At 38.2% G+C, this 23902-nt stretch overlaps 1 protein-coding gene across 4 annotated transcripts in view; it reads left to right on the top strand.

The window, feature by feature from the left end:
* The window catches only part of FBXL4 (F-box and leucine rich repeat protein 4), a 75921-nt gene that overhangs the window by 31084 nt on the left and 20935 nt on the right, over positions 1-23902 (top strand). For all 4 annotated transcript variants that reach the window (XR_010388300.1, XM_064508808.1, XM_064508809.1 and 1 more), the window contains exons 6-7: positions 8115-8328; positions 22857-22928. Coding sequence is in view for 3 of the 4 variants with exons in the window: in XM_064508808.1 (XP_064364878.1) it covers positions 8115-8328; positions 22857-22928 (286 nt within the window). In the remaining variant the exon portion in view is untranslated. The remainder of the gene's footprint in view (positions 1-8114; positions 8329-22856; positions 22929-23902) is intronic.

The raw sequence follows: 23902 nt of genomic DNA, 5'->3' as shown, positions 1-23902 counted from the left end.
CCCCTCACGCGGTAGTTAGACCAATAATAATTTTTTGGTCTGGGGTCTCCTGCTCCTCATTGGGTCTCATCGTCATTCTGAGGCAAGCTGTTTTTCTCCTTATTCTTGTTTTTTGCAGTCTCTGATGACGGTTGTACCTCTGTTTTTGTTGGGTCTGGCGGTTGCCTCCCAAGGTCTTATTTTCCCCCATTGTTTTGGCGTCTTCCCTCTTGGAGTCGGTGACACAGGTGCGCAGACTGCGTGTGGCTTCCTTATTTTCCCAGCCCGAACAAGCTCTGAGGCACTTTTTTTTATTAAACTGAGTAAAGATTCGTTACTTTTCCCACGCTCGGCCTAAGGCTTCAGCAAATCTAGCCACGCATGCTAAGCAGGTTTTATAGAAGTTGTGCTAAGCAGCCATTTCTAGACAGTTTCAATTCACTATTCTTTAGCAATTTCCCCCCTTTGTTTTTATGAAGCATCCCTGCTAATATTTTAAACAGAGTTCTCGAAGCCTTTCGAGGCGTACTATCACTTTCCATAATCTTATGTATAATATGATCGTAAGCAATAGGCAGAACACAGTTAAACTTAACACAACTACTACTGGGTGCAATACATGATTATATATCCCTGTTGCGGTTGGTGACCACCGTGGAAGAGTTTCCCAGCCATGATGTTCTCCGTCCCTTTTTACCCTTTCTAAGATATGATGTATCTCTTTTGCATCATGGTGAACAGTGATTAGAGTTTTCTGTCCACTGTTCCGGATGCGCTCTAGCAGTCGATGCAAATCATCATGCTGTAGTAGTTTCCTTACCAGGGTGAAATTCATCCCAATGGGGGTAGGTAGTAAATTTTGAATTAATGTATAATTAGATTGTAACAATTGATAAGACGTGATAGGAGCTGAATAATTGAAATCACATCCCATGATTTTGGTAAAGTTACAAATATAGATATTTGAATGATTACTCATATCTACTACAATGCCATCTATAACTATAAGACTACAAAAGGTTCTCATACATACGTACCCTCTCCCAATATATACAAGTATAGTTTCAGGTGTTTCATCAGGGTGTATTTCAAAATGACAAACGTTTTGCTCAGTGTCAAGACAAATGTCTTGGGCTTTGATAGTATTACTTTCACAAATAAACCCTTGCTGTTCCCGTACAATACATGCGCTAACGTCCACAGTTTGCCATTTATTTCCATTTTGTTGGGCCCATACTCTATGTTCCAATGGGTAGAGTATAGCTCCATTGTGATTTAATCCTAACGCAATGATTGGATATATTGTATATGTTGAAGCATTACGTATTGTTAAAACAAAGGCTGTGGCCTTAGTGTTGATAGGATCATAAGTAAAATTGACCAGATACCACCAGGATTGGAATTCCTTTTCAAATTCGGTTGCATTATCCCAAATGACCTTTTGAATTTCAGTGGGTAAAGTGCCCTCTTCCCCTTCCCTTATAATCGCTGCTGCCATAGATTGCATCCACAGTTGAGCTTGGATGCAACTGAGGGCCAGGGAAATATTAATTTGGGCTTCCCCAAGTGCATCTGTTATCAATTGGTGATCTTTTTCATTCATTTTTTCCCATTGAGGTAATATCTCGGATGAAAGCAATTGGTTAGTTCCTAATGCTAATAAGGAAGACCTCAATGGATGTTTTAATCTGTATAAGTCACTTCTTGTTGTGCTCAGTTTATTTATGAGTACTGCAGCATCTATACTGTTTAGGACTCCCAATCCTGTTCCTATGATACCGGTCACATCTCTCCTTGTTTGTTTTGGAGAGGTGAGGGTTCGCCTGTGTAACCACGCCATCCATTCCACATAGGATGTACCTAAGAATGGTGAACAGGTCAGTTTGATTGTAGAGATATTAATTTGCATTAATAGCTCTACTCATTTGAGAGACCATGATGGATTAAATAACACTCCTTGTTGGCCTGTATTTCTAATCACATACGGTCCAATTTCAAAAATTTGTGGGGATAAGGTTTTCTTACTCTTCATGGTAACAGAGTTATTTATACTGGTGGAAATAATTGTAGTCAGGGTAGGTATTGCTGTACTGGGCTCAATAATGTCTATTTTAAATTTAAATGATAGTCCCACATTGTGGTGAGCCCACAGACAAACTATTAAAACAGGTTGTTCTAAGGTAAAATTGTACCAACAATCCAGTTTTTCAGTGGCACAAATTTTCCTTTCTTTTTCATTTGATTTGACTTTAGTGAGAGAGATTTGAGTCGCCTTTTCGTGGGTGGACCCATTGATCATTCGACACCCTATCTTTATTTCCTTTCCTGTCCCTCCCAGGAGTTGGGGAAGTTGGTTAGTATTATCCCAGCTCCATTCATTTTCTGAGTATACTTCAGTTCCATGCATGACCAGGGTTGAGAGGTTTAAGTTTTTAGTAGAATTTAATCCCATACTTCCGGTATACTTAACACGGGCCTGGGACCATGGCCACTCTTAAGGTTCTTTGACCACAGGTTAGGGAAAGTAGCATCGCTAGGGTTTGAAACAGCAACATGAGCACGGCACTTCTGCCTGCCATCCTGCAGGGTGCAGTAAAGGGAAGGAGAATTGTGTTAATGAGGCGAGTCCGAACAGATTACCCTGGGGAAGTCGTGTATCCCATCGAGCTTTACGTGGTTGTTTTCACTGTTCTGCTGCAACCTCTGCTGTGTTTGCTTCTTGGACTGTCACTCGTTTCATGTGAGAGTGGTGAGTCCAATTCTCTTTTCCTAGAATTTTAACAGTGTAGTAAGAACTTAACAATACCGTATAGGGTCCTTCCCATTCTGGTTCTAATTTTGTTTTTCGCGAGAATACCTTTATCAACATTTTATCTCCAGGCTGTATATCATGTGCCTGAATGTCTGATGGCACCAGCTGAAACCACTGAGCCTGATTTTGCAAAGCCTTAAACCGTTCTTGTAAGGCTAGTACATACTGTACTACTCGTTCATCTCCGTCTAATAGGCTGGTCTTAGCAGGGATATAAGTCCCTGGTATCGCTAAATGTCTCCCAAAAAGAATTTCTGCTGGTGTTAGTCCTATGGGTTGCCATGGAGAACTTCGAACATCCCATAGAGCTAAGTTTAATGCCTCTGGCCATTTTAGGCTAGCATGTGTGCATATTCTTGCTATTTTCTCTTTTAATGTTCTATTCATTCTTTCTACTTGTCCTGAAGATTGTGGGTGATAAGGAGTATGTAGGTTTCTTTTTATTCCTAACGATTTACATAACTGATTGATTATGCTTGCTGTAAAATGGGCACCCCTGTCTGAATCAATGGCTTCTGGGACCCCATACCTGGGTATGATTTCTTTTAGTAAGGCTTTTACCACTCCCCCTGTGTCAGCCTTTCTTGTTGGGAAAGCTTCTACCCAGCCTGATAACTGATCTACTATAACTAACAAGTGTTTGTATCCATAGACAGATGGCATATCTGCATAATCTATTTGCAGCTTCTGGAAAGGGAAGTAAGCCCATGGTTGCCCCCCCCCTAAATCTGAGCTTGGCTTGTTATTTGAAAACTTCTGGCAGGTTGGGCAGCTATTTGTTGTTCTTTTAGCAGCTGCATAAATTCCTGGAGCAGCCCATACTTTCTGTACCTGTTTAGCTGTTGCCTTGGCTCCCCCATGAGCTTTATCGTGAAACCACCTAGCTATAGTAATTAAATATTTTTTTGGTAGAATTGGTTTTTCCCCAATTGTCCATATTCCACCATCATTTTGTTTGGCTTCCCACTGCTCCCATTGTTTTTTCTCTTCCACTGAGCAGTCTTTTTCATACATAGTTTTGGGGTCTATTAAGTTTGGCCACTCACTCTGGTCCATCCTAGGAACTGCCCCCATACATTCTCTCAGAGGTTGTTGAGCTGCAGCCCTCGCAGCAGCGTCGGCTAAAGCATTTCCTCTGCTAATTTCTGTAGTGTCTTTAGTATGGGCTGGGCAGTGTATTACAGCAATTTCTTTGGGCAGTTGAACTGCTTCCAGCAAATTACGTATTTCTTCTCCATTAGCTAATTTCTTTCCTGATGACGAAAAGAATCCTCGTTCTTTCCATAACATCCCTGTTGCATGACACGCTCCAAATGCATATTTAGAGTCGGTATAGATATTTACCCGCAAGCTCTTACCTATTTTTGCTGCTTGGGTCAGTGCTATTAATTCTGCTCCTTGAGCACTTACTGATGGAGACAAAGGATTGGCCTCGAGCACCTCAAAGACATTAGTGACAGCATAGCCGGAGTGACGTCTTCCGTCAAAATAATAGGATGACCCATCTGTAAACAGAACTAAGTCCGGGTTCTCCAAAGGTTCATCTTTAAGGTCCTCCCGGGGCTTGCTCGAGCTGACGACCACCTGCTCACAGGAATGATGTGGCTCTCCGTCCTCCAGTAGAGGCAATAGCATTGCTGGATTCAAAATATTGCATCTTTTTAAAGTCACATTATCTGCATGCAGTATTATCAGTTCATAGCGGTGAGCTCTCTGTGGGGATAGTGCTTGAGTCGCATATTGTTTCATTAACAGTTCTACTTCATGTGGCACATAAACAGTCAATGAGTGACCCAAAACTACAGGTCGTGTTTTTTCAATAAGAGCTGCAGTAGCTGCTATTGCTCTGATGCATCCTGGAGTGCCTTTAGCTACCTCATCTAGCTGCGTGGAGTAATAGGCCACTGGTCTACGGTGAGGGCCTAGTTTTTGGGTGAGTACCCCACTTACTACTCCCTGTCGCTCATGGACAAATAATTCAAATAGTTTGCTATAATCTGGTAATCCTAGAGCAGGGGCTGAAACCAACGCTTTTTTCACAGATGTAAAAGCTTTCTCCCTTTCTGGGCCCCAGGCCAAAGGCTCTATCTCCTCCTTTTTTGTTGCCTGTACTAGAGGCTTAGTAAGTTCTGCTAACCCCGGAATCCACGGTCGGCAGAATCCTACAGCTCCTAAAAATCCCCTAAGCTGTTTTTTTGTTACAGGACGAGGCATATCAAGAATTGTCTTTACTCGTTCAGGATCAACTAACCTGTGTCCTTCTTTTAAGATAAAACCCAAATATTTTACCTCTCTTTGACACAGCTGGAGTTTAGACAGAGATGCTCGATGCCCTTTTTCTGCAAGAGCGTTACATAGAGAAACAGTATCTTTCAGACATGTCTCATAATCTTTACTTGCTAATAACAAATCATCTACATATTGTATTAATACAGAATGTCCTGGAAGTACGATATCTGAGAGGTCATTTTTAAGTATACGTGAAAAAATAGTCGGAGACCCAGTAAATCCCTGTGGCAGCCTTGTCCAAGTTAATTGTTGTCCCTTCCAAGTGAAAGCAAAGAGATCTTGGCTATCTTCAGCTATCGGTATACTAAAAAAGGCTGCTGTTAGGTCAATCACAGTAAAATAAGTTGCGCAGTGGGGTATCTGTAGTAAAATGGCTGATGGGTCGGGGACTGCTGGATGTGGAGCAACTACATGTTGGTTTATAGCCCTTAAATCTTGTACAAAGCGATACTCTGGATCACCATCAGCATCTTGCCTGTTCTTTTTAACTGGCAGAATTGGGGTGTTATATGGGGATTCACAGACTCAGGTTCTTCTCCAATCTAGGGGTTTAACTGAGTTTTTCTCATGATATCAAATTTTAGTAGGCCTAGAATGAGAAAAGTGTTTATGTATACCAGTATTTATAACAGCCAAGCCCTGTTAAATTTTATGGTAGTTAACCTAACTTCCATTATTGTAATGGAATAGTTCATGAAATATTTATCCGTTAGCAAATTAAAAGCTAGGGGTATAATAAATGGCAACTGACATCGCTTTATGGAAAATATCACCGCGCAAACAAACCTGATGATAATTTGTTGATGAAAGAAGCTGTGTGAACGTGAGGTTCAGTATTGTTAAAGCACTCATTAAATAGCGGATTTGGCTAATTGGTAGTCATCAATTGATTGTGTAATGTGATACATACATTAAAGTAGTATGCCTCTACTCAGATTTCCAGAGGATTTCTATCCTGTGTTTCTCTGATAGTGTTGTGTTAGTTTTAAACTAAGTCTAATGTTCAGATATCCAATGTTAATTGTCATGAGTTCCATGTTTCAGCTCTGGCATTCCTGTAAGAAAGCTTATCAGTCCGACTTACAGGTGAATTCACTCTGTCCAGTAGGAAAACAACAGATGGGTCCTTGGTGTCTGGTAGACTCTGGTTTTACAAGGTAAAATAGATTCCAAAGAGAGACTGCAGATTTACACAAAAACAGTGGAAGAGGAGAGCTGAAGGCAGTACCCAACTGAACCCACGTGGCTCTGGGGCCATGTCTCCTTTCATATCTCTGAGCCTCTCTTTCTTTCTGTTACCATAGACTCATAGACATGTGAGATGTTAGGAGCTGTTTGAATGTCATCTAGTCCAAGCTCCCACTTGAAGTGTGACTGTCCCCAACGTTAGGTAAGGTCAGTCATGGCTGTGTTTAGGTGACTCTCTAAAACCTGCAGGGATGGAGGTTCCATCCTAAAATCTCCATGCCTCATCCTGTTGTTTAGGAAGCATATAATGGAAGTAAGGCATAGTGGGGTGGGTAGTGTTCAGGACTGAAGGAATAAAGAAAGGTGATGATGAATGGCAAGTATGACTTCACAGAATAGTTTGGGTTGGAAGGGGCTTCTGGAGATCATCTGCTCCAACCCCTCTGCTCAAGTGAGGTCATCTACAACAGGTTGCCCAGGACCATGTCCAGTCATGCTTTGACTATTTCCAAGGATGGAGATTCCACAATCTCTGTGGGCATCCAGACAGGCAGGGACTTCAAGTCCTCCATTACTATTTAGTGTCATTAGGGTATGCCTCCCTTTCCTAAGTTTTAGCAAGAGCAAAATCTTGGTAGGGCTAACATCTGTTTAATTGTAGGAATAGGAGCTTTTGCGGAAGTGAAAGACTCGTGTCTTTTTGGCATTTCTGTTGTATCATTTGAACCCAAGAAACAGTATTAACTTTGAGGTGAAAGTGTCAGAACCTGAAGCTGCCTTTTCTGCATGAAGGCTTTTGTAGGATAGTGGAACTGAAAATAGAGCAGATGGGAACTTTTTTCATGATGAACTAATTCATGCCCTCTCATGAGTACCTCCATTATTCTATTCTAAGTAATGAGGGGAACTGATTGCAGCCTGTGGATTAGGATGTTATTTTTTTTCTATTAGAGAAACTTTTGAATAGAGTATAACAATCACTGCAAGTTTTTTTTTTCCTCCTGTTAAATATCAAACTTAAAAGGCTGCTGATTGATTTACATTTTGAAGGTTATCTTTTCAATGAAGAGGGCCATAAGCTTATATGTCTCTAATGAAAGTTTAGATTAGATGTAATGGAGCTTGAAATTCTGACGCTAGATCTCTGACAGAGTTGTAATTCGTATAGAGACCATCGCAGTTTCTACGTATTTGGATATTCTGTCTTCTAAGAGCTTAATTTATTTAATTCAAATTAGTTTCTATGAAACAGTTCCTCTAATGAATCCTTGTGTTCTAAAACAGCTATGAAGTGTTGATTTGGCTTGTCAGTGTTTTTCTGAAAGCTTTTAAAATACTTTTTCTCCTGAATATTATATCTATTAAAAATATATCTATATTCAGTTAACTTCACATTTGCAGATTTTCCTCAGAGACAAAAAATATGAGAATGTTCGTGGAAAGTTGCAGGCCATTGTCAAAACTGGCTTTGGGGACCATTTCAAAAGTGTTGTGTCAAACATTCTCTGTTGCATTTTGCTTCACTGGCTCAGGGTAAATGGCAAGAAGGAAGAATGTTTCAACTTTCTAAACCTAAAGTGAGATTTTCAAGGCTGATGTTAATTTAATTTGGTCTTTTCCAGATTTGTAAAGATTTGATTCACAATTCATTTCCTCAGAGTGGTTACGGTCAATTTATTTTAACCTAATCATGTGTTCTGTTAGTCAATTGAGATGATATGAGCTGTGGTCTGTAGAGCTTTCATTGCTGAAAGTATTTCCTATTTCACGTGCTTGAAGTTTAGATAGTATTCAAAGATTCTGACTGGAAAGTAGATTTATTTTTCACTTAATGTGCTTTTTACAGGTTCTTGAAAGTTTGTGGCTCTGAGCTAGTGCGCCTTGAGTTGTCTTGTGGTCATTTCCTCAATGAAACGTGTTTGGAGGTCATTACTGAACTGTGTCCAAATCTTCAGGAACTAAATCTTTCATCATGTGATAAGATACCACCTCAGGCTTTCAACCACATAGCCAAAGTGGGCAGCCTTAAGCGTCTCATTCTTTACCGAACGAAAGTGGAGGTAGGAACAACTATTTTTAACCTTTGCAATAAACATTTTTAATCCTAATGAAATTGTAATTGCTTTATTAACTAAGTGGTGAATTAGAATTACATAGGCAGATTCAAAGGTGGTCACCACAGGCTTTTTTATTTTCAAGATAGTTTGTGTATTCAAAAAAAAAAGAAATTATTGCATGTTTTATAAGTTGTGTGCAAGATTGGAGACTTTGCATCGACCATTTTAAGCACCTTAGTGAAATCATAAATGTGAAAGCTTTTCTCTTTTAAAGTGCACTCCAGACAGACTGTATTTGGCAATGTAACTGGGAAATTATCGTGTTTAGTAACTTACTGTTAATTATCAACACTCTCTCTGGAACAACTTGCTGATTACTAGATTCCTACTGTCTTTGTATATTAGCAGTATTTGAGACATGAAACAAAAACTTTTTAGTATATTTTTTCAAGAACAGTGTAAAAATGATTTTGCAGAGTTACTCAACTATCCAAATCAAGGTTATTGTTTCTTGCAGGATAATTCCTATCTAAATGAAATGTTGTACATATTACGTTCAATGAGACTGTTGTAGTTTACTACATTTTACGAATGTTGTATCCTAGTATACTCGGCTATTCAAATTGGAAGCAGTCCCATTATTTTTCACTAGTTATCTTACTCCTGTATTACAGCCTTACTATTGTGTTTCCCATTGAAGCTCTCATACGAGTTGTGCTCCTCCTGTTGCAAGTGCTACCGCTCAGAGTGCCAAAATGAGCAACTCATATCTCTGCAGTTCATATTCTAGGTTAAAAATGTGTTGGTGGAAATCTCAGCATAAGTTTGTTTGCTCTCTCTATAGCCTGTGGATGTGTCTTTTGCCTCCCTGAGTTCTCTTAAAAGCACAAAGTAGGGCAGTGATGACCTTTCAGTAGCTACCATGGTCTATTGACATATATAATCAATGTCCAGCATACTAGCCCTAACACCTTTGGCAGAGGTTAAGATGTGTAGTAGTTTGATAACACTAAAAATACTCCTTCTCAGATAAAGTATATATGAAGTTATTAAGATGGGAAAGCAAGAAGAAGATAAAGATTTTAGGAAGAGTTTACTTATGTTTATTACTTCTGCTATGTTTTTGTCAGGAAAAATGAGATTATGACACTGGATTGTGTGGGGTGTTAAGCTGTAGTGGAAGAATGGAAGAAGTGAAGCTGAAACAGTAGGTCGTGACTCACTTCCAAGATATCTAAGAGGGACCTGAAATTACAGTATACTTTTTGTTTATAAGCAGTTCACATCTAACAGAGGGTACAAAGTTAATTGCGTTTTCGTTATCATTTTTTCAGTAAACCATATGCACTTTTATGTTGAAGGCCTAGCCATCTCTAAAAGATTAATGCAAGGTAGTTGGATAAAAGGTCAGCTACCTTGAATTACTGGTGTTTGCTGTGGGATATGCAGGCAGTTACCACAAAGCCAGTACCACTCAATAGCTTGTTACTTTGCGGTAGTTTCTCTGTGCATCAAAATCTTGTACACGTAGCAATGTGCATTTCCTTCAAAGAAAAAACAAAATGATGAGTCCTGCTTTGAAGTGCCTTTTGATTAGTGCTCTGAAGTGGTACCTTGGGTATATCTGTTCTGTCTTGAGCTCAGTTGTCTGTATAAGTCTTGGGTAAACCTCTTTATCCCACTTCGCCTGGGCATGGGCCCTGTAACAGGGATAATTTGTAAGGCTTTTTCACGTCTGAGAGAGATCATTGTACAATCTTCTTGATTCTACTTGGTTAACTTTTAAAGCTTGAGATTCTAAATTTATAATTGTGCCGTGGTTGACATATACTCTGAAAATGATTAAATGTCACTTCTCAGTTATCACTTTGCTGAACTTGACTTGAAATAAGGTTAAATGCGATAGTCTCTGATTCAGAAGCCTTTAAGTTATGAAGATTAACTTTTGTCTTTCTTGTGTAAGGATATGCATCTGCTTTTAGCTGAAAAGAAGGTAGTCACTGAAATTAAAGCATAGTATAATTAGATCAATCAGGGCAGGGGGTGTACTTCTTATGCTTGTAAATAGTTTGAAGAATTTATTGTCATGTACAAGGTAAACACTGAAGTTGAATTATTTAATGGAAGTGAGTTTTTTTTAATGGCAACACAAAGAAGAAACAGTAAAGAAAAAAGAAAAGAAAAAATAGGAATTCAAGCCATAATTGACTTTTAAAAGAGGACCTCTTTCTGCATATGTTTGTGACGCAAGTAAAAAGGTCATTTTCCTACTCCGGTTGTTGTTCTCTGTTGAAAATGCAGTGCTGTGCTAGAGAGCCCTTCTGAGCAAACAGTACAACTTATTCTTTGTTAGTTGTGAATTTGGGCATGTATTTAAGTAACATAGGATATGGAGAAAAAGACTGTCTGTCCTTGTTATCAATATGTTGATCAAGTTGTTTGTTCTTCTTGCTTTATGTTTTATAAAGTACAGCATTAAAGTTTTATTAAAAGAAATGCTATTTTGATTAAATAAAAACAAACTCCCAGGTACCTGTACAGGTGGAGGGTTTCCTTATTCAGACTGCATCTTGCAGTACTCTTTCCCTTTTTTGAGGGGGGTTGGGGAGTGAACGGGGGGGAAGAAAAAGAAAGGTTGCATTTCACATTGAAATTTTAAGTATTGAACTTCTCTGATTATATGATTATTGTGACACTAACGTAATACATTCTGAGAAAATACTCTGCAGAAAACTGATCGCTTTTAGTGAAAGGAGGAACTTTATTGCATAATATGTTGTCAGTTTTATTATCTGAGCTGTTCTTACGACAGTTACTTGTTATTTTAGCTGTTTTCTTTATATAGGCTTTGTGTTTCAAAATATGTTCCCACTGTCTCTGTAATCAAAGCTCCCATTTCTAAGCATACATTTTCAGGGAAATGGGTGATTCTGGTGTTCTGTTACTACCTCTGGCACTGAAGGCACTGTGTTAATATTTTGGAAGACAGCTGTACTATCTAGAAGAGTTTATGATCTCTAGTCCCAATCCTGCTGATACTTAATGCCTTCTATAATGTTATTTCCTCGACTTACTGAGTGTTCATCATTGTGCACAAGATCAGTTTCAAGCTGCTACAAAGTGAAGCTTCCAACACCCTTAAAGTATTTGTATCTCCATGTTACAATAAGGGATGTTCCGTGAATTTCATTAACTTTTTCCAGGCCAAACAAGAAAAAAAAATTGTCTTGCATCATTGTGCTCTTCCTCACTAAGTGCAGTTGATGTTTCCAGTGCTTTAAATTCATTTTTAAAGGTTTCATTCTTAAAGGTTGTTAGATTCTGTATGAGCTTGAAATAGTCTGTAACTTGCTTTGAGAAACTAATCCCAACATTTTTTAAATGTAATTTCTGCTAGCTTGAGACCACTATTATACTTGAGGGTTTTTTGTGCAGGTGGTTTTTGTATTTGCTGATACATGAGTCCTTAATGTTTATTCATTGAGAGCGTATTCACAGCATAATTTAAGCACTTGTTGGTATTGATACATTTAAAGAGCACAATGAACAATGAATACTATTGTATACAGTAATTGGCAATGCATGTCTTCATGGTTTGGATATGAATGTTATCTCGATTTAATGCTTATCACGAAGATCTGTATGTATAGTGCAGCCAAAATTATATTTTAAAGACACCAAAGCCACAATTAAACCAGAAAAACTTGTCTCCTTATTGCTGATTGTAAATTTTTATGTAGGATTACATATTTCATGTTGTATGATATTCTAAGCTCTTTGTAATGTGTGAAGGAAGAGTTTTTAAAGTTTGTAATGCAATTATGATTGCAATATAGGATGAACTAAATTAAAATCGCATTACAGTGGTCACACAGCTTTTTGGGTTTTACGTAGTTTAAAGCAAGTGTTGTATTTATAAATTATATCACTGATATCTCCAACCAAGAGCAAATTTGAAATTCAGGCAGCTGTAGGAGAGGACATTGAAAATTGTAGTTACCCAGAAGAGGCATGAGAATCTCAGAAATGAACATAACAGCTCTTATTTTCTTAAATAATGAGCAATGAAAGAGTTAATATTGCCCTAAAATTATTCTGCAGAGTTTTCAGACGTAACTTATTATGGGGCACATTATACTTCTGAGCGCTGTTTGAAGGTTTTCGGCATGGACAAAGCTTCGCTGGCTTGTGTTCAAATCATGAGGATTAAGAGTTGCAAACAAATGGTGAAAAATAGTGAAAGCCTCTAACGAGAGAGCAGATTCTTGGAGGAAGGTTGATCCAGTGGCAAATAAAATGATCGTCGAATGTAGGGACCTGACTCTAATGATGCCCTCTGATCCCATGTTAGGCTTATAGAGCTGACTTTGGACATTTGAGTCTCTAACATGAAAAGTGGGGGGGGAAGAATGAAGATGTAAGAAAGATGTACAGACGTGAGGCCATAACTTGGCCAAATGAAGCAAAATCAAAATATAGTAAATAAATTATGTACAGAGGCTATAACTTTTGTTGACCTAAACAACGTTGCAGTCCGTTATCCCCTTCTGTGAACATCAGTTGAGGAGGACTGTGAAGGAACTGGCTCTTACAGATGACAGATTTTTTCAGCCTGGTTGGTGAGGCCGTTTGAGTTGGAGGAGGATGACTCATTGCTGCTGGCACTAATTGAGGAATTCCAACGTGAGTTCTGTTCTCCTAATCTGTGACCAGGATTAATGACCTATTGCAAGATGCACTGTTCCTGAATGCCACGCTTTTTCCATCAGTCAAATTTGCATCATAGCACCTTCTCACTTGGTAGCCGTGGTATGAGGATGAATATGCTGAAGATGTAGAGACTGTCTGATATTCGTGGTGCCATATAAATACATAAGGGTATGTATATGTACTTGAAATACTGCTGGTGTCTTGATACAAGCTTTTCTAACTTGCAGGTAATTTAGTTAGTTACAGAAGTCGGCCTTTTCTCTCTGTAAAAAATAAACGATAGCTAAAGAAAAATTGCGTAAGAGGTATAAGCATTTCTGTGGACTAAGTGACTGGAGGCCTTCTGTGGACAGCTCTATCTGGAGCTATGTGGGCATCTTGTTCTTCTTAAAGGCCAAATAAACTACCTTGTAAAGGATGAGATGACCTCATCTCCTACTCACTTCCTTCTTATGAAATGGATAAGTTAGCTCAGAGAACTGAATGGCTTAAATATAAAAACAGATTTGGCTGCCATCTAGTTCTGATCTGGCATATGATTCCCTGTTTGCAGCTTGTAGCATGACTACTGAAGTGCAGTGCATAGAAGAATGAAAATAGATGAAACCGAAGGATGGTGAACAACCTGAATAGCTGTGCAGTTCTTTAGATCCAAGTTTAATTTACGGAAACAGAATGTTATGCCTTTAGCGTGTTATTGAATGCTCATTTACTATCCCAAAATTTGTTCTTTCTGTCAGAAATAAGGTACTAAGGATAAGTATTTATCCTTAGAACACAAAATTATAGTAGTCTAAAAATGAGTGCTTTCGGGGAAGCCAACTGGTATGAAAAACTTTTTTGAAAACTGAAAGGTGGCTATCTAAATATTCTTTTTCTCTTTAACCAGTTAAACCAATGAGATCATATGGTTGAGTATGCAAATTATCTCTTAACTCTCTAAACCTCTCAAATTCCATCCTATTGGATTTTTAACATTGTTTCAAAGTATTGTAATAGCAACAAGTGCATACTTTGAAATGATCTTGATACCTTAAATATCAAGATTTGTATGGCTTGAAAAAAAGGCCAGAAACAATATTTCCTTGCTTGAGCAGATTTAGATTTGAATCTTATGTCATGATTAATGTATCTTTTGTTTCTGCATTATTAGCATATTACATTCTTCTTTCCGTTAAAAGAATTTCCTCTTGATAATGTTGTAGGTTGTTTTTAGATGCTAAGGTACAATACCTTGAAATTCATAACATAAAATTTTACTACCTTTTAAATGCAATATTGATTTGCCCTGTTGTACCTTTCAAAGTGAAAGGTTTAGTAGAAGTCACTTGGCACCTTTATTCTAATACAATGATTAAAAAGTACATCAGATAAAAAGATAAGAATTCTGAAATCTTCCAACATAGCTGTTACATAGATTGTGCCAAAAAACAACCTTGATTTTTGGCTTTCTTCTTGTGCTATATAATGCCTAAAGGAAAAAAAATGTATATATTTCTGTAATTTTATAGATTTTTGGATTGCTTTGGGTGATATTAACAGGATTACCTTTTAAACTAACATCAGCTATTTGTAATTTCAAATACTTATAACAATAGCAGCACTCAGCTTGGAGTAAAATTGTCTACTTTCACCTGATTTTCTTAACATAGATAGGTCTAGTATGGTAAAACATATTCTTTGATATACCTGTGAAATAAACTTCACTGGTGTAGAACAAAGACGGTGATAAATAGATAATTGGTTATAATTTTATATTATCAAACAATTGATATTGGGAGCTGCTTTTCTATCAATGTTTCTGAAGTATTTTTGTTACAATAACCCAAAACTTGCTGGTGGGGAAAGCTTTTTTATGTTGAACTTTTTTTTTTCTCCCCTCTAAGTAGTCTTTTTATTAACCTCCTTTTATCTAGTTTTTACATATGGGAATCAGTTGCTGTTCTAAGGATATCTTAACTATGTATAGAAACACCTGTAGTTTGAAAAAAAAAAATCCAGTAATGTGCTGCCATCAAGATTGCTTGTTTCAGCCTTCCTTTCAGCAGGAACATGTAGCAATTGATATTCAGTAAGATACTTCTGGAAGCACCAAAGCTGAATTAATGCTTTTAGTTAAGTGTGTCTTGATTGTTTTCACTGGAATTAGAAGTAGTTATGTTCATTTTGTATGTATTTGCCATTTTGGCAACAGTCATAGATGTCAGTTTGCAGTGAAGAAAGGGGAAGCTGCAGTCCGAGAGAGGATAGTTCAGAATATTTCTATTGCAAAGAGGCTTCTCAGTCCACTCTGTGTCAGATTATTGTGCAAGCAGCAGGAGTTCCTTGTTTCACCTGCAACTGGGACATACAAGACGTGCTGTTAGCTGGTTTGTGGACTGTTCCTCAAGCAGAGCTCTCTAATTCTCTGCCTCTAGGCTGCACATGCAGTGCTCCCCAGGACTCCTTTTGTAGCAGAGCTTACACAGGATTTTCTTTGCTGCTTTAGCAGCTTTTAAGTTTTTACCCTCAAAACCACTAAACTTTAAAACATCAAAAAGCAAAACCCCAAACCTCTGGCTTTTTGAGGACAGCCTTTCTTTCTCCAGACCCTCATCAGTAGACCACCGAATCCTGTTTCCACATAAAAGGTTCTCTTTGAGAGATCTGGGGCATGGCAGGAGAACTCCAGCTGCCAGCCGTTGTGTGAGTGAGTCCATCCAAGGAAGATGAAAGGGCTTCAGGAAAGCCTGCTCTCCAAGTGGTGAGGCCATGCCCATCTGCAGCAGTGCTCTGCTACCCATCACTTCTAGCCATGCTTCGGTGCTCTTGCCAGTCACTTAATATTTTGCTCTGTTAACCATCGTCATTATCCCATTTTTCTATCTGTCACCTTTGATTAATTCGATTGACTTCGAGGACAGTGACAATGACGGAAATGTAACTGTCCAGAAGAGGAAGCAAGAATGCTCACATTAGAAGATTTCTGTCAGCTGTTCAATCTTGCAGATGAAGCAACTGAATTTGGTAGCAAAGCAATCTTTCTTGTAAGAATTCAGGGTAGGAGCATGCATGCAGGGACTTAATGCACACTGTTGAAATACCCGGCAACCCCATGTCATGAATGGGGTTTTTAAACCCAACTGCAACATCACTTCTCCCAGTTCATGATCCTGCTTGACTGATCCTTCACATCGTATGTGAAGGATCCTGATCCCTCACATCATATGTATGATTTGTCTGTATTTAACTGGCGGGTATTTTTTAAGTCTCTGCATGTATTCCCTCTGTTACATTAATTTGTATGGGAAGAACTGTTTTACTACTCATTGAATCACGACCATTGCACTTCTCAGAAAAGCATCTTTGGTGAAGAGCAGGATATGACTCTAGTTAAGTAAGCCAGATCTTTCCAAAGGAGATTTGAACTGCTGGTGCGAAATTGGGAATAAACTGGCAATCACTCATCTGTCAGTCCAGAAAGTATGGTCTTGATTCCAGCAGTCAGGCTGTTCTGTAAAAACTTCCAAATACACTTTTGATTCAGATTACTTGGTCTCAATAAATAACCTATGTGAGCAATAAGTAAATATTACGATTTCCCTAGATTTACCAAGGGCCTTCGTGTGGTTTTCTTAAAGCAAGTGGTTGTTTCCTTCCTCTCCTCTTTCCCATTGACTTGGTAATCAGCTTTTTTGCTTCAACATGGGGTTCTTCCTGCATGTATGTATGTTCAGCATTATGAGACTTGGTTTTACTTGGTTTTACTTGCCAGATCGTGGGTGGTTTTTGTTTTTTTTTAAGGAGGGGTTTTACCTCTCTCTGGCATGTTCATTTACTAACTTCTCTATCATCTTTACTTTGTGACTGCATGTAGAAAGACATAATGCAGACTTCTCATGTCTTTTGTGTGTATGGTATGTCTCAGTTCTCCAACAGGATAGTTCTAGTCTGTGAGGTGCATTATTTGTATGGAGAATTCCCAAAGTTACTTTGTACACAGTAAAGTCTGCTTCTGTGCAGGAGGAGACAGTTGCACAAGGAGTGTTTGGGTATGTGCAGTGATACAAGCAGCACCCATAATGTATATGCTGCTGTTTAAGATGTCTTGGTGTAATCTTTTTCCAGGGTTCTGAGTTTGCCTCACAGGATTGGCTGGTCCTTTGCTGCAAATTTAAAGCCTTTGGAAACAAAAGATCTCCTGCACCAGTCATGAAAAGAGGAACCTTTCTGTGCAGTTCTGAGAATATTTGGATTTCTCAGCTGATGTGGACATCCTTCTCTGAAGGATTGACCACTGAGAATATGGATGTGATTGATAGGCCAAGAGAGACGTGGTATATTCCATTGGCCCCACCTTAGTCTGTATTTTTCCAGTTCTCCTTTCCAGTCTGTTTTATCACATTCAAACAGTCTTTTAAGAGATGGAGTACTGAATGTGTGGGGGTGTCTCCACCCCTTATTAGGAAGACAGAATAGACAGAGTTTCTTCCTGGGTGCCCTCATGACACATTTACTCTTTAGCTGTGCAAGGTCGAATTTTGTGTCATGGATTTTCACTCAGGTTATTAGCTATTTTGAATGAAATAATATTGTCAGGTGTTCTGTCGGATGAGTAGCCTCCCAAAATATAACTACATGATATCAAATGGATATTGACTGTTTGATATCTTACCGTAATTGTCTAGTTGCTGTATAAATTTTCTTAGATCTGTTGAGAAATGTCAGTTTGGTTTGTACAGGAATAGCATGATGATTGGGTACTGGGTATTCTGGGTTCCACAGTTCATTACTAGCTGACTGATCAGATCTTTTAATGCTTTACCTGTTTGTCTTATGAAAAGACCATTGTTTATTGTGGGATAGCAGCCAGTATTATAAATGTATGTTATCCAGTATAATTGTTGATATAGCCCAAAAGACCATAATTCTAACCTATAAGCAAATATTTTAAGCAACATTTTAATGTAGACAGATCAGGAGAGCAAGATGAAAATACTAACTAGAAATACAGGTAAATGCTGTGATAGAACCTGTTATTAAATATTACAACCTCATAAACTTCACATGCAGAAGCATCTCACTGCCAAGACTCTTGAAGATGCATTTTTCTTGAAGAAGAGATAAGTAACTGAAATGTAAGAGAGAAGAAATTGTGGTCTTTAGGAATACTCTTATATTAATTCTTTGATATCATGGAAAAATACAATATTCTCATTGTGGTGAGCTTGCAAATATAGGTGCATTATCTGATATCTGCCTGCAACTAGTGTTATGTAACTATTTTACTGTAAGTAGAGACAGAGTTTTGGGGGGGAAGGGGCAGGGAGGGCTAGAGATGAGGTCACCATTTGGAAATGATAAGGAAAAGTAAACGCAATTTTGGTTATTCTTACATATAATGCTGTTTTTGTGGGGGACAGAGGGCAAATTAAAGGACTTTTTTTCTACTCCAACCTGAATTTTTGATGTTAAAAAATGAAACTAAATCTTGCCTAATTCAAATTTTTCTTGGACAACAATATGGTAATCTGGAGAGTAGCAACTCTGTGATAATATACATAGCAAGCAAGGGAACCCTAATTTAAAGAAGAGAAAAAGCAGTTTTTGGTTGGAAACTTTCTTTTTTGTCAGCACCTGATTCACTGAAAAGTTTGAATAAATAATTACAGGAAAAGAAATCTTGTAAAAGATTTAGGGTCTCCTGTCATTTTGGTAAAGGACTGTAAGAATTCCCAACCTATGTCAGATCCTGTTCTGAGAAAGCAGTGGGAAAGAGCAGTTTGTTCTTTGTTCCCAGCATAGAAACAATTTTTAACAGTTTTTAAAGCAGTTTTCAAGCTTTCTATCTAAAAAGGAGGTTTATGTATTAAGAAAAGGCAAACTGTTTCTTCCTTGTCCCAATCCTATAACATTTTTTTCTTAAGTTCTATTATTAACCTTCTAGAGGCACACTGTAGTGCACTTGTTTTTGCACTTTTTTATAGTACAGAGGTAGCTGTCTTTTGTATTATTAAAAAAAAAAGGTTTTCTTTTAAATCTTGGGATATTTTACAGTGCAACTGCAGTGAGTAAACTGTCAAATACTCAATATGCCTCTTTCACAGTTGGACCTAATTTGCCACAGACAGAGGCTTTTTTCTGTTCAACAAGATATTGAGCTCAGGCTGTCTTGGATGTTTTGCTTATCATATGATATCAGAAATGTTGTGCACTTCCTCCTGGATCATAAATGTGAAAAATCCTGGAAAAAGGCGAAGTTCAGTCTTGACATGTGTTTAACTAACTGTGTTTGGGTATTTGGTTTCTCCACTGATGATGGGTCGTCTTTTCAAACCAGGGGCACTCTTGCAACACGAAGGTTAAAATCTGGATGGTTTTGCCTGGATCTAGGCTCTTCATAAAGACAGATTGGATACAAGTTACCTATGTAGTGGCTGTTCAATTGAAGCATACACCCTCTTGATACCCAGGGTGTAAACCTTTTCTACCCTGACCCGTATTACAAAATTGAAGTTTTTTGTTTTGGGCCAGAACTGTCGCCTGTCACATTTGGAATCACAGAGTTATATTTTGAGTTAATCTCCTCTCCCCCTTCTCCAAGGCAGGATCAACTCAACTGAGTTCTAGAAGAAATTTGGACCACTGAGGCCATGTTATGCATTACTCTATTAAAAAAAAAAAAAATTACATTTGCTTCCAGTTCTTTTTTTAAATCTCCCACTTTTTTTTCTTTCTACAGTTTGAGTATGTGCAAAGGGGAGCACCATAGAAGCCAAACTTCTTACCCTTGGTATAAGGAAAATGCATTGACATTGCTCAAGAAATCTGCAGACTGTGCATGTGTTGGCTGTTAGGCTGAAGAATAAAGTGTTATGTGGGTAGTCTTTGATTTCATGGTGTCTGCTTGGCTGAGAAAGTGAAATGGATTCTCTCCAGGTTAAAGCTTGTTGATCAAGAATTTAGGTGGCCTCTTAGCTCCTCTTATAAAGCACACTAACTTTTGAAGTTTGTGGCCTGAGTTACATCTTCAAGGTCAGGTGATTGCCTTGCACTTCTCCAAGCTTTCCTTAAATAGGAGTTTTACCACTCATCTTGTATTGAAGGCAAATCAGAGAGATGAATTGTACAGACATATGGCTTGAAAGAGAGAGACAGGTTATTACAATGATAGTCCTTCTAGATATAGTGCATATGGATTCTGTGAGTTGCCATCCTCTCCTGCTATTTTGATGTCCTTTACCACCTGGATTCTGAATCAACTGAGGCACAATTGGACATGCTGAAAGAACATTTTTTTTTCCTTTCTTGACTTATGCAAAAACTACCTCAGTTAAAGAAGAACAGACACTGCTTCTGAAAAGATCTGATTTATTGTTCATGGGCAAATCTACCCCAGAAGAGAAATCAATACATCCAATGTAGTTCATGTTGAATAAGTAGCTGTTACTCTTGGGCTTGACTTGGGATGCTGTGGGGCAGTATGACATGATGTTCTACCAGGCTCCCCTCTCATTATCCAGATTCCTTGTGCTTATTCTCTTCTTGGTTGTTTTTAAAAGATTTTTTTAAAATAATGCTATGGGTTTTATAGGTAGTGAAAACAGATGTGGACTCAGCCCACATTTTCAAAGGTAAAGGACTGACTGCATGAAATTAGAGGGAGACTGGAAAAGGTATTCTGGGAGGTATACAAAAATCCCTGATCAAGTTAACACATTAGTTCAGTTGCATGATCAAGACAGTTATAAATACTAGTCTTCCTATGTATTGTACCTCTTTGAAGGAGGGAGTTTACTGATTTACTCTTACATCCTACAGTCTATTCAGTGACCATTCTCTCTTGCGTTGTGTGTCAATTGCAGATAAGTGTTGCTGCTTCCAGTCCTTTCAGGCCAGTGTTTAAACCCTACACTGAAAACCATTACTGAAGGACATGGGGGAATACATCAAAGTATTTAATTTTCCTGAGGATACACCTGAATACCTGCAGAATCCTATTTAGAATTGTGTGTGCAGTCTTTTGAGACTGATTTTTTTTTTTTTTAGCTCTGATATTTAAGGTGTGTAGCAAAGGGTTTGGGGATTTTGCTTTTAATCTGGACACCTGAATAGATTCTAAAGCTCATAGCTTTCACTGAGTAGAATACATGTCTCATTTTATTGGAGTTACTCACTTATTCAGGTTTAATGCTCAAAATGAAGTGTTTGCTTAATAAGTACTTTAGTTAAAGCTTATTGTATAGGTGAATATATTTACACATTTACTAGATTTAAAGTATTACTGAGTATTACCTTTTTGGTAATGACTTTTTAATGCTTCATCTCTAAAAGCATAAATGGAGTAAAGCAAGCAAACAGCCAGCGGCTTTGTAAGACCTGTGTAAAGATGTACATGAGGAAGGCTTATTCACACCCTCTACTTTTAGACTGCCTTTGGGAAATCAAATCTCAGAAGGCAAAGTTGGAAGCTGAGCTTCCATATAAAGTTGAGCATTAGGTATTTCTGATTTCTCCCAGGAGACACCTAAATTAGATATCTTAAAAAAGAGTCCATGAAAACTCTGCACCATGTCCCTGTTCTGTAGCTGCAAGTCTTTCAGTGCAAGGGATCAGATACTTCTTCACACTGGTATGACAAAAGGTCATGATCCTGCCGAGTTTCATTAGAATATAACAAACTGAGAAAATTAAGGAGAAACATTTACTGTAAACTTTCTAAAAACAAGTAAACAAATGACTAGCTTTATTTGAATTATACTATACATGCATACAAATATTGTTGACTAGTGTTCCCTTAGGGCTTCTGCTTTTTAGCAGTAGATTACTTTCTCCCTTGTATACAGCTTGTTTTTTGTTTTTTCTGAGAGAAACTGTTGTATATCCTGTAGACATCCACAGATTTTATTGTTAATGTTTTGTGAAACTTACTCCAGTTTTCAGGCTCTCATAGATTTCAAAATCTTTCAAAAAGTGGTGGATGTTTTAAGTATAATGCACAGTTATTTGTAATTTGAATCCCAGACGGTGAAGTTCTTCTTTTTGCACTGAGTATATTTCAAACTGTAAAACAAAATATGACTACAGACAATGCAATGGAGTCTCTTCTATGTCTTAGAAACACAAGGTTTTTTTGAAAAACTGAAATTTCCCTTGTCATATGAAAATAGAACAGAATAGCCATATACTTAATGTTTTGTACGTTGCATTTGATGTTCCAGTATAATTTCAGGCTCCCTCAGTAACGTGCGGTACTTTTTGAAAAGAATGACCATGTTAAATGGCAAAAACATGACTGTCAGGTATACACTATATGTGTTTCAGCCTGCATGCTAGTCATGACAGATGCTGAATGATTGTCAGCATCCCTGTCAGCATGGAGACTCCTCTGACATTGAAGTCACCAGCTCAGCCCTGATGCTGTGCAGCTCTGTTAGCACCTCTATCAGGCTGTGGCTGAGCAGAGAATGTCAGAGCCTCTGCTGTTCTCCTGGTTTGTCACCAGCCCTCCATGATTTGGCCTTACCTGTTGTTTGAACTTGCCACGCTTTTTCCTGCAGCTTTTCTTGGGAAATGAACCCATAGGTCATAGGTATATAGGTATCTTCAGGGCAATGAAAAACAGCGTTCAAAGTGACTTGCATAAAGGTTTGTAATGATTCCTGTGACTCTAAGATAATCAATAGTTAGAGCACTTAGGGATTTTTTAAGTGGCATTTGCTGTGTCTGTAGCTGAGTTTTGAGCTGTATTTCAGGAAAAGTGGTGACAACCTTTAATGTCTAATTGACCTCTTCTTTGTTTCTCTTTCCATATTTCCTTCTGATGTGTTCCCCTATGGCAGCAAACAGCGCTGCTCAGTATCCTGAATTTCTGTTCCGAGCTTCAGCACCTCAGTCTGGGTAGCTGTGTCATGGTGAGTACTTAGACTACTCTGTGTGTGTGTGTATACACACACAGTTGCTTTGGAACTCAACCTGGAGTTATGTTGCACAAAGACCTGTTAACTGCTATGTTGATACTGTGTCAGAAAGTAAACTGTGTTTTCATGTAAAAGTTCAAAATGGATGTGGCTTAGTTGCATGCCAATTTAGTAGGGCTAAAATTTAGCTTGTAGGCTTTCCATTGTTCTTGAACTCCAACCTTTTCCTAAAATCTCAGGCATTCTTTATGCATATAGTGGCTTTTTCTTTCTAAAACTGATTATCAGGACTTACTTTTGTTCAAGCTGAATCATCATTCCTAGCAGGCCAACATTTGCGTATGATCCTACAGTAATAAACATGAGAGAGAGATGTTTTCTGCAAAAGTCATTTTAGTCATAGACTTCCTGGGGGCATGCATTGATTTAAAGAAAGAAAACACAGGGATAGCAGTTCCTGCAGGGAACTCAGCTAAGCTGTGTTGTGTGTATATGCCAGAGGTATATGTAGTGGGATTCCAGTTTGCTTTTGTCTCTGGTGATAGACACACTAGCTGTAATAACTAGGGAGACTTAGTAGAATTTCCTAAAAGTTCAGGAAGCAAGTGACAAAGCAGAATTTGCTCAGCCTTCCCTACTTCGACTCAGGGACAGAGAAAGGGGAGCAATGTGACTTGATCTTTCCAACAGTCCTAGTCTTCCTATGTTTTTTTGAGAGTGGATTTCATTCCCTGCTGCCTATTTAATGAGACATTATTTCAGCGCTTTTGGCTTGCCCAAGGTAACTAGAAATGCTTTTGTAAGGAGATGTAGCAACCAGTCGACCTAGAACAGAAATATGTGCATTCTTTAATGCATGTATGCTTATGGTTCCAGTGCCTATCACCATAAAATAATTATCTTTTGAAAGAAAAATAACTGTTCGAAAAAGGGTGCTTTGAAAGAAAACCGACTTTTTCCTGTATTTC

Source organism: Dromaius novaehollandiae, chromosome 3, assembly GCF_036370855.1.
Source record: "Dromaius novaehollandiae isolate bDroNov1 chromosome 3, bDroNov1.hap1, whole genome shotgun sequence".
Lineage (NCBI taxonomy): Eukaryota > Metazoa > Chordata > Aves > Casuariiformes > Dromaiidae > Dromaius > Dromaius novaehollandiae.
The sequence above is the reverse complement of the archived record's forward strand: the minus strand, read 5'-3'. Positions and strand labels throughout refer to the sequence as shown.